The 11,301-nt window shown below is 38.9% G+C and overlaps 1 protein-coding gene across 1 annotated transcript; it reads left to right on the forward strand.

The window, feature by feature from the left end:
• Nucleotides 1-9,932: 9,932 nt before the first annotated feature.
• Nucleotides 9,933-10,462, forward strand: LOC107782326 (basic blue protein-like). The gene is made up of 2 exons (XM_016603205.2): nucleotides 9,933-10,154; nucleotides 10,266-10,462. The coding sequence occupies exons 1-2, from the start codon at nucleotides 9,983-9,985 to the stop codon at nucleotides 10,460-10,462; spliced, it is 369 nt and encodes a 122-aa protein (XP_016458691.2). The 5' UTR covers nucleotides 9,933-9,982.
• Nucleotides 10,463-11,301: the final 839 nt, after the last annotated feature.

The following is an 11,301-nucleotide window of genomic DNA, read 5'->3' on the forward strand; positions in this document are numbered from 1 at the left end:
TCAACAAGCATTGGAGGAATTGAAGCGGTACTTATTGAGCCCACCTCTACTCTACACTTTGATGGCAGATGAGAAGCTATACTTATAATTGGCTGTGTCCGAAATAGCGGTAAGTGGTGTACTAGTTCGAGAAGATCAAGGTACGCAGTTTCTTGTCTATTACGTAAGTCGAACCTTAGAAGATCCTAAAACTAGATATACACACTTAGAGAAATTGGCACTTGCATTAATAAGCGCATCTAGAAAGATAAAGCCATATTTCCAGTGTCACCCCATATGTGTGTTAACCACTTATCCTCTTTGAAATGTTTTGCATAAGCTTGAGTTATTGGGCCGATTAGCCAAATGGGCCGTCGAACTTGGCGGGTACGATATTGATTATCAACCCTAAACGGCCATCAAATCTCAAATTTTAGCTGACTTCGTGGCCGATTTTATGCCAACCCTCATACCCGAAGTGGAGAAAGAACTTCTGCTAAAATCGGGTACATCATTGGGGTATGGACCCTCTTTACGGACGATGCCTCAAATGTGAAAGGGTCCGGGCTTCGCATCGTTTTGAAGCCACCTACAGGTAACACTATTAAACAATCTATCAAAACTTTTAGGTTGACTAATAATGAGGCCGAGTATGAGGCCATGATTGCAAGTCTCGAGCTAGCTAAAAGCTTGGAGGCAGAAGTCGTCGAAGCCAAGTGTGATTCTCTGTTGGTGGTGAACCAAGTAAACAAAAGCTTCAAAGTTCGAGAGGATAAGATGTAAAGGTATTTGGACAAGCCACGGGTAACCTTGCACCACTTCGAGGAGTGGACTCTAGACCATGTACCTCGAGAACAAAACAGTGAGGCTGATGCACTTGCAAACTTGGGGTCATCAGTCGATGAAGATGATATTATCTCGGGGACTGTCGTCCAATTATCGAGATCTGTAGCCGAGGAGGGTCATGCTGAGATAAATTCTACAAGTTTGACTTGGGATTGGAGGAATAAGTATGTATTTAAAAAATGGGAAGCTCTCATCGGATCATAAAGAATCAAGGGCTTTACGAACCAAGGTTGCTCGGTTCACATTAGATAAAGATGGAACATTATACAGAAGGACGTTCGATGGACCATTGGCGGTATGTTTAGGGCCGGGGGACACCGATTATGTTTTACGAGAGATCCACGAAGGCACTTGCGGAAACCACTCCGGTGCCGAGTCTTTGATTCGCAAAATTGTTAGAGCAGGATATTACTAGGATAGCATGGAAAAAAGACACTAAGGAGTTTGTTAAGAAATGTGATAAATGCCAAAGGTTTGCACCGATGATTCATCAGCCCAGAGAGAAACTTCATTCTGTCCTCTCTCCGTGGCCTTTCATGAAATGGGGAAGGGACATCGTCGGCCCTTTGCCAACGGCCTCAAGTAAAGCTAACTTCATTTTGTTTATGACTGACTACTTTTCTAAATGGGTGGAAGTACAGGCCTTCGAGAAGGTCAGAGAAAAGGAAGTTAAAGACTTTATCTGGGACCACATCGTGTGTCGATTTGGGATACCTGCTGAAATCGTATGCAACAACGGGAAGCAATTCATCAGCAACAAGGTAATAGAGTTCCTCGAAGCACACAAAATAAAAAGTATCTTAACCACGCCGTATCACTCGAGCAAAAACGGACAAGCCGAATCGACAAACAAGACTATCATTCAAAATTTAAAGAAAAGGTTGAACGACGCTAAAGGGAAATGGAGAAAAGTTCTACCCGAGGTTCTTTGGGCATATTGAATGACATCGAAGTCCAGCATGGGGGTAACCTCATTCTCTTTAGTATATGGATCTGAGGCCTTAATTCCAGTTGAGGTCGGAGAACCCAACGCTAGATTTCGACATGCATCAGAGGAATCAAATCACGAGGCTATGAATACTAGCCTCGAGCTATTAGATGAAAAACGGGAAGCTGCACTTGTTCGGATGGCTGCACAGAAGCAAAGAATCGAAAGATACTATAATAGAAGAACCAAACTTCGACATTTCGGAATCGGGGAATTAGTTCTAAGGAAAGTCACCCTCAATACTCGAGACCACGAATGGAGGAAAACTAGGCCCAAATTGGGAAGGACCATGTCGAGTCATCGAAGTCATCGGAAAAGGATCTTACAAACTTGGCATAATGGAAGGCGAACAATTGCCAAACAATTGGAATGTATCACTGCTCAAACGATATTAATGCTGAGGTATGACCTTCTTCTCTTTTCCATTTGTATTTAAGACTAACTCATTGCAGATGTTTGATCAAAGACGCCGAGGGCACCCTTCTACACGAAGACCTTAGGTTTTAAAGCACGTGTTGCACTCTTTTTCCCTTAGATCGGGTTTTATCCCAAATGGGTTTTTCCGGTGAGGTTTTTAACGAGGCAACAACTATGTGCTACCTAATGAAAATTCAATGGTATCCAAGGCTTCTTTTTAATCAACCTCGAATACTGGGGGCATCACCCTTGGAGGCTATATTTTCGAGAAAAATACTTCGCGTCAAAGAGGGCCTCGTAGGAAAACTTTGTAATGGGTCAAACGGTCAGATGAACCTTGTCCATATAGAATAGTCGAGCCCCGATGGCAAAACATGTATGCATGTATTAATTATTTAAAGAAGCGTTATTTCTATATCAAACACTTTGTGTCTCGAAGAAATTTTCTACTATACGAGCTCCATACTTGTGATTCTATGAGAAATGGCTCAAGGGCCAAAACACAAATACACCTCTAATTCTTGGGAACTATCATTGACAGTCAACACATTCGAGTTGTCTAAACTCGAATTCGTAAGACCTCAAAGAGGGATCCTTCGACGTAAAGGCCATCATACTCTAGGACTAACATTTCAAACAAGTTTGAAATGTTATCGAGAAACAAGTCCAAAATACACACCCGAAGGCTACGCCCATATTAAAGGCTACGGCCTAAATAATGCGGCTCGGAGACGTGCGAATTCTGCAATAAAAATAGTCCTTCGAATTCTCAAAAAATCGGTTAAATAAAGGCTATCCTCGGCAAAATAATCAAAGGGATTCGATAAAATCAGCCCTCGAAAAACCTTAAGAGGTATCAAATTATTCAAATACAAACTTGTGCTAGGGCACTAAAAACAAAGGGTTCTAATCGACACTAAACCCTCAAAAAGCCCAATGGGTAAAAAGAATGCATGCCAAGGTATAAAGAAATTTTTACTAAGTCTTTTAAGCCAAAAAGGGAAAATAATAGCCATCTTTCAAAGGCCATATCGGCCCAACCTAAAAGAACCAAAGGGCCAAAGCATTTACAGTTCGAGACCTTGTTCTCACTTAACTCGGGCCTAAGGGTCCCACCGTCCCGAGCTCGCATCAAATCAACTTAAGCATAGCGTGAGGATTCATCAAAAAACCTTAAGAGGTACTCTATTATAAGTTTAAAGATTGCCTGTTGATTACTAAAAAACCTAAGGGTTTATTTTACTCTGAGTCCGAGCTGGTGCTCACTCGATTATTGAAGTTATAACATCAAAAAATTTCACAAAATGAAAATGAAGCAGACTTTACAACAAATCGGATATGGAGCGGAAAGAAAAGGAATTCTTTATATACATAAAAGGTATTTACAATGCCAAAAAGGGGCCTTACATAAAAAACGAAAAACAAAATCCTAAGGACCTAGTCTACTTTGGGAGCCACATCTTTCGAAGCCACATCTTCGAGAACCTCCTCCTCGGGGAATTCTTCCTCATCTCCTCCCCTCTCGGAGCCACTAGCGGAGTCTTCATCATTAGAGAGTAAAGCAGCAGTCTCGTCCTCCAAAGTTTTTGCCTTTTTAATATTAGCTGAGAGGCCGAAGCCACGGGTGTGCCCTTCCACGAGAGTTTCTCTCCGGGATTGCCGCCTGGCATGATCGACAACACACGACAATTTGACTTCAGCACCGATAGAGATCTCTTGTGCCCAAATGTTGGCAGCCTCGGTGTCAGCTCGATAAGAGTCCACAAACGCCTCCGCCTTAGATTTAGCCTTTGCAAGTTCGACGGCGGCTGATTTAGCTTCAAGCTCCTCAATCTTTCGGCTACGGGCCAAGCTTTCCCCCTTTGCATCTTGAAGCTGGAATTCGACCAAAGTCAGTTAGGCCCGAAGCGTGTTTTTCTCCAAAGCGATATAATCCATATGTTTTTTCTACCCCAAGGTCTCGGCCTTTTTCGCCTTGACCTCCTCTCGAATTTGCTCCACCAATTCACCCTTCTGCTGGGCCTGCAAAGTCAAAGTGTTATTCACTAAGTCAAATAAACACATAACAAACTCCCAAGAAGTTTCATTACCTACTCAATGAGCTCAGTCTATTCTCGATGAGCCTTCGTCAAATCGGCTCGAAGGTCCCTGATCTCCTCATCTTTTTGAACATAGAGGAGTTTGAGGTTGTTCCTCTCTTCCACGAGCTTCTTGATTTTGGCCTCACATCGGGCAAGCTCGGCCAGAGATTTAGAGAACACTTGTCGATGGAGCATCATAACCTTCACATAAAGAAAAGAAGTCAGATTCAGAAAAATGAGAATAAAGCACAAACATAATTATGAAGGCAGAAACTTACTTGTTTCAGAAGACGCTGAGCCTCATCGAAAATAAATGAATCATCCGGGTTGGGGGCATCTTCAACCCTCGCAAAACATTCCAGAAAAATATCATTCCCTTCGTGGGTTGTCCCCACGTCAGGAGTCTTCATGGCCCGGGCATCTCGGAACTGCCCTTCAAAAAACATAGGGCTAGGTGGGGATTCATGTATGTTAATTATCCCAAGTAATTCAATTGGGACATTCTCTTCTCTTTGGAGGGCCTCGGAATTAGGCTCTTCGGGCTCGCCCATCAGATGTCCTCCAAGGCGAGGAGCCCTTTTACCACCCAATAGCTCGGGGACTCTGCTCGAGCTCCCCTACGAGATTTCTTCGGTTCGAGATTGAACCGCATCAGCCACTATCGGTTTGGCGACCTTCGAAGCTTCAGTGTTCCCCCTCTTTCGAGCTACCAACAATCAGTCGGCATCTTCTCCCGCTTCCTCGTCATCCCGAAGGTTTGGACCGCTTATGTAGATAGGGCTACAGGATCGGCTCTAGGCTTTTGAGCCTTATTTTTCTTGGTGTTCGGGGAACTTGTTGGTGAAGCCATTTTCCTTTTCTTCTCCTTGGTTGGCTTCGGGATTTTCTCTTCACCAGGCAGAGGCAGCCTCATAACAACAATGTCTCTGAGGCCTGCATAAGGGGAAAGTAAGTATTTTACAGAGAAACGTCAATATATGAACAAGGGAACTCACCATGGTTTTTAGCTTCTCACCGACCATTGGCCAAATCATGCCAATAGCATTCTGCATGTGAAGAAGTGAAGGCCAGTTGTCGAACCCAATCTACGAGTTTCGGAATCGCACCAGGAAACGAAGGGGAAGCTGCACCATCGAAAAGGAATTAGATTGAGGAAGAACAAGGAAAGCAAAGTAGTAAGCATCATCAATAGGGTTGTACTTATGTTTCATGTTCCATTCTTTGGGGAATGGCATCCTTTCGGCAGGAATTAAGTCAGAGGTCTTGATTCAGACAAACTGGCCAATCCATCATTGGTCCTTGTCCTCTTCGATACTGGAGAATAACGCCTTCGAGGATCGACACTGGAGCTTTATCAAACCACCTCAATAGAGGCGAAGGCTGTATAGCCTGATCAGATGATCAAGTGTAAAAGACATCCCCTTGACCTTGCCCGAGAAGTACCTGAGCAATTTGATGATGCGCCAGAAAGAAGGGTAGATCTAGCCAAGGGTCACTCGATATTGGTGACAGAAATCAAGAATGACTGGATCTACAGGACCTAGTACTGGATCTACAGGACCAGTGTGAAAGGATAAGTATACACGCTTAAGTATCCTTCCACATGAGTGGTGATATCCTCTTCGGGGAAAGAAATCACCACCCTCATATCCTCCCAATTGCAATCCTTTTGCACCTGCTCGAGATCATCTTCAGTTATCGAGCAGATGTATCGGGACATAGGCTTGCATCGGCCTGGAACTGATGGAGGCTTATCGATTTTGAAACCGGAAGATAGCTCACATGGCCCAGGAATACACTTCTCGATACGAGGTGGCATCGTCGTTCTACCACCGGCCGGCCGCGATGAGGAGGAGGCTTTTTATTTATGAGGAACAGTTTTAGATGTTTTAGCCATTGCTGTTGAGAAACTCAAAAGAAGAGAAGAAGTTGATGCTATAACAAGAACAAATTGAAGAAAGGATGGACTTAGAGAAGATGAAAAAGCTAGTGAGGTTTTGGGAAAGGTTTGAGAAGTAAAGACTGTAAAAGTTGTGAAATTGACCTATTTATAGTGGTCGCTTCAACGGTTTGGGGATGCCAATGGCCGACCATCAGCCGCCTTCAATTAATGACCTTGGGAACTATGCAGACGCGACCTTTCAATCACTTTTGTCACTGACGTCACGAGATTGACGTCATGATCGAGGCATCAGAGGATCGAGGATCAAATCGACTCTTATCATCTTACTCTAAGAAATGTGGGGACTATCTATATACGGTCGAAATCAGGTATGCCCGATTTCGTGGGCTCAAGGGTCACTTCGAGAGCAAGATCAAAATAGACCAGGCGTGGGCCCGATGGTAAAGTACAAGCTTCGAAGATCGAAGTGCTCTATGAACACCGAGGCCAACTATGACCGACCTCGAGATAATATCGTTATGGTTCCAAAACAGAAAGAGTGAGATTCCTGTAGTGGCCCTAAGATCGCGGCGTAAATTCCTGAACGGATTTGTACTAGGCGGTTAGACCGTTGTATAATAAGATTCCTTACTACAATTGGAAGTGTACCTTATTTAGGATTCTCCTACTATATAAAGGGGACCCCAATCATTTGTAACGCATCAATCGTAGACAAGAGAATATACATTCTTTACTTTCTTGCTTATTGCTCATCAGAATTATCTTTTAGCTTTATTGTTCTTAATGACCTATCTCGAGGCGACCTTAGCTCGAGGTCGAGACTGGCTTGTTTACTGGTTTGATTCAACGTATTTCTTTAGTTTATACATTTGATTCTTTGATTATCAATTGTTATTGAATTAAATCACATATCTTTAAAACCTTAATATAAATTTAATTGTTACTCGGGTTTTAGGGTAAACAGATTTTCAGTTTGTTTAAAAGAAATTTTTAGACTAGGATCTAAAAGGTCCATAAGTTACAAGAGAAATAAAAAAAGGGATAAAAATGGACAACCGACGACAAATTCTGGTATTAAACGTAAGTGTATCCCTTGTGTTAGCTCAATCCACTAAAGTTTATATTCCTACACAATTAGGAGAACTCAAAATTTGCATTACTATTACTACTATATATAAGAGGCTAAGGGTGGGACGAACACTGCCGCAAAAGTTGTACCATGTGCAGCTCTAACAAGCCGTAGGAAAAAGGGTCTTTTTTGTAATTCCATGGTAAATTGGCTCCACTTCTTTGAGTTTCATAAAGCCACGTGTAGTTACTTAAAACAGGTGTCTTCCCATTAATTACCCCAACCCCAACATTGATAAATAATTTGTGTGTGATTTATAGTTTTGTTCAAGAACTATATTTGAAATGTATATCATGTGTTTGTATTTATTTAAATTGCAGTTTGCTGCTATTAGTTAATGTTGTTGTCAAGAAACAGCAGATATAATGTATAGCTTTTGAAGAATTAAACATAATTGTAAATACTACTTTAACAAAATTAAAAACTTCTTTGGAAGAGGAATGTCCAGAAATAAAGACATGACATTGTATAGAAGCCAAATAACTAAGAAACAAAAATGAGAGTAGGAGGACACCCTTCTTAAAGAGTCAGTCGTCTTTCAATAGAAATTATTGGCAATTACTTTAGTATTCTCTTATATAGTGTAGTCTCCATAGGAATGGGTCGAGAGAGTATGATTCATCAATCAGTGTAAAATATTTTTTTCGTGTGAGTTTGGTTTGCTTAATAGGATTTCTATGAGGTAAAACTGGGCCATGCGAAGCAAGAGGAAATAGGTATTAGATGGATGAATTAAAAGAACGATGAAGAAAGTGTATAAGACTCCTATAAGATGTTCTAATCTTTTTGATAAGATATTTGTAGGCTTCCCGCAACTGTCTTTATTTAAATCGATTTGTAGGTGTCGACCTCTTTTAGTGCGGGATTATTTCTATTAATTTTGGACGCTCTTCTTATTGGGGACATGGTGTGAAATATCATGGTCTTATTTAATATTTTTTGAAGAAGTTCATTGCTGAAATTGAGTCAAATGACAAGGTTCTTTTGTAATATTTTATTGACTTATCATAAAATAAAGATTCTTTAATTTTTTTACAATGAAAAACTTCGAAGATTACACTTTCGGAAGGTTGTTAATAAATTTGCAGATAATAGTAAAACGGTAGATATTCCAAATCCAATGAATAGTGAGTCAAATGGTACAAGAAGTTCCCTATAAAAGGGTCTAAATTCTCACTCAATTGGCACAACAACACTAAGAGCCTTTCTTTTATAAAATAACTAGTTAACTAATCGCGCTTCGCACGATTGTAAAAAATATCTGAGAAGTGAAAACTTTAGCTGAATTATCAAATTAAAATTGAAACTTCCTATACATTCATAATATCAAAAATGTATATGGTTAAGCAAATTGTAAAAAATATTTTATTATCACATAGGAGTATGAGTCACTTGATTAAAATATGAAACAATCATCTTTTCCTATCACTTAAGTATATAAATAAAAAAAATTGAGACCTTTAGTTGCAAATATACGTTCAACACTTTATTTTATTTTGAGAAAAAATTACTAAAATATTATTTCCTTTGATTAACAATTTTACATAGTTTTCTATTTGAAAAATTGTCTATGTTTCATAAAAAGATTGTATTTTTATTTCTCATATAATTAATTCTTTACATTATTTCTGTGTATAGTGCAAGTGTGAAAACTTATTTATATACATAATATTCTTTAATTTAAGTAGGTACATATTTTTAACTTACAAAATTAATACTAATGGTACTAATGCAATTCTCAAGATTTGAAACATCATGAAACCAAAGAAATACAAATAACCCAAAAAAAAAACTGTTTTCTTCCATAAAGATTGGTAAACATTACATACAATGTAACTAAGTAAAGGTTTTTGCATCATGTTCAATTGTTTAGATTATCAAGAAAAAAAAGTTAATTATATATTTTTGAACCATTACTAAATGAGGCTTTAAATTATAGACAGTGGAATGATTCACTTACAAAGTAGACACTAATGATGCTAACGTAACTCTCAAAATTCGAAATCATCCTGAAATCAGAGAAACACAAATAATAACATACATATTTTCTTTCATAAAGATTGTTAGACATTACAATATAACAACAGACCAATTTTAAAGCAAATGAAATATATAAACGAAAAAAGTACTACGTTGAACAACCAGCACCCATTAAAATAGTTACAAGAAAATAGAAGCTTAATTAAACAGAAGCATTACTCCACCTTGTCATAGTTGAACTTCACCTACGAACAAAAATAGCCAGAAAGAAAGTTGAATTTATAGGATTGGAATAGGAGCAATTATAGGTGAAAATGTTTGTAACTGAAATGGAATTATGATGTTTAATTAAGATCATGTCTTTTTAGTTTTTAAATTTTTTAATATACCACATAAAGGTTTGTAACTGATGTGAAATGATAAGTTTGTAACTGATACGAAAGGATAATGTTTAATGAGGAGTTATGTCTTTTGGGTTTTTTAATATAACACATAAATAGAAGAAAAACCCAAAAAATTAAGAAATTAAATAAATACCTTTCCTAGTCTATAAGAGGTGCCAAGTCAGCATTCTTTGTCCCTCTTATATATATATTACTATAATTTCTTTTATAAAATAATCCTTTTGCGTATCTATTTAATATATTCATTCTTAAAAAATGTCAGGAGGAAACAGAGCCACAATTATTGCCGCAGCTGTGATGCTATGCGTCTTACTTCAAACCAGCATTTCAAGTGCAGCTACATTTCCTGCTGGTGGCGCTAATGGTTGGGGTTTCAACATGAATGGTTGGCCTAATGGCCAGACTTTCAAGGTTGGCGATGTCATTGGTAAGCATTCATAAACATACTTTTTATATTCAAATAATAATGAAAATGTGCATCTATATATTTGACAAAAATTAACGTTTCTCTATTTCGTTTTTCTTTCGTAAAATACAGAATTTAAATACATGGCTGGGATGCACAACGTTGTGAAAGTGAGCAAGGCAGGGTTTGACGCTTGCGATGGTACTGGAGGACAAGTTTTTAGCTCAGGAGACGACAAAGTAACACTTGTACAAGGAACACAGTACTTCATTTGTACCATCGGGCCACATTGTTCTAACGGCGTTAAGGCTGCTGTTACTGCCAATTAATTTATTTTAAATTAAAGTGCATTTATTAAAATAGTATTATTTCATTCCAATTGTTGTACTTTGGAGTACCAATGATATAGAATGTTTTATTTCATGATCCATATAGATAAATTTTTGCTTGTGGAGTACTTGTATGAACGAAGAAAAAAACTAGCATAATTAAGGGTGTGTTTGGTATGGAGGAAAATATTTTTCGAAAAAGTTTTCTAATTTTTTTATATTTTGTTGGCTTAAATGTTTTGAAAAATGTTTTCCTTATCAAGAGAAGGGAAAACATTTTCCAAAACTCCTTCGTAGTCTTCCCCACCATATTCCCCATCCACCCACCCAACCCCACCCCAACTCCCGCCTCGGTAGTGACATAACTTACTCTTATGGGATCGGGTCGTTTGCTTCGGCAGTATGGTAACACTGTTCTTATGGATCGAGTCGTTCGCTTCGGCATGTTGGTAATACTATTCTTATGGTATGGGGTCGTTCGCCTCGAAAGTACTGAGCACCACTATTCCTACGGGATCAGGCCATTTGCCTCGGTAGTTTTGTGCTTAATAATCGGAACAGGGTTTGGTTTGGTAATAATTGAGTCAGTGCCTTCATGGTCGGTTATGTCATGTTTAATTATATGGCATTGACTCATGTGTGGATTTACTGCAGTTACTTTATTTGCTTTGTTGCTACTTGTTCTACACTCAGCATGTCTACTTATGTATTTATATTATTATTTGATCTCTATTAAGTGTCAAGTCGACCCTTCATCATTACTTCTTCGTGGTTAGACTAGATATCTACTGGGTACGCATTGTTTTCTGTACTCACGCTAAACTTCTACACTTAATGTG

The sequence above is a fragment of the Nicotiana tabacum genome, chromosome 7, assembly GCF_000715075.1.
Source record: "Nicotiana tabacum cultivar K326 chromosome 7, ASM71507v2, whole genome shotgun sequence".
Classification (NCBI taxonomy): domain Eukaryota; kingdom Viridiplantae; phylum Streptophyta; class Magnoliopsida; order Solanales; family Solanaceae; genus Nicotiana; species Nicotiana tabacum.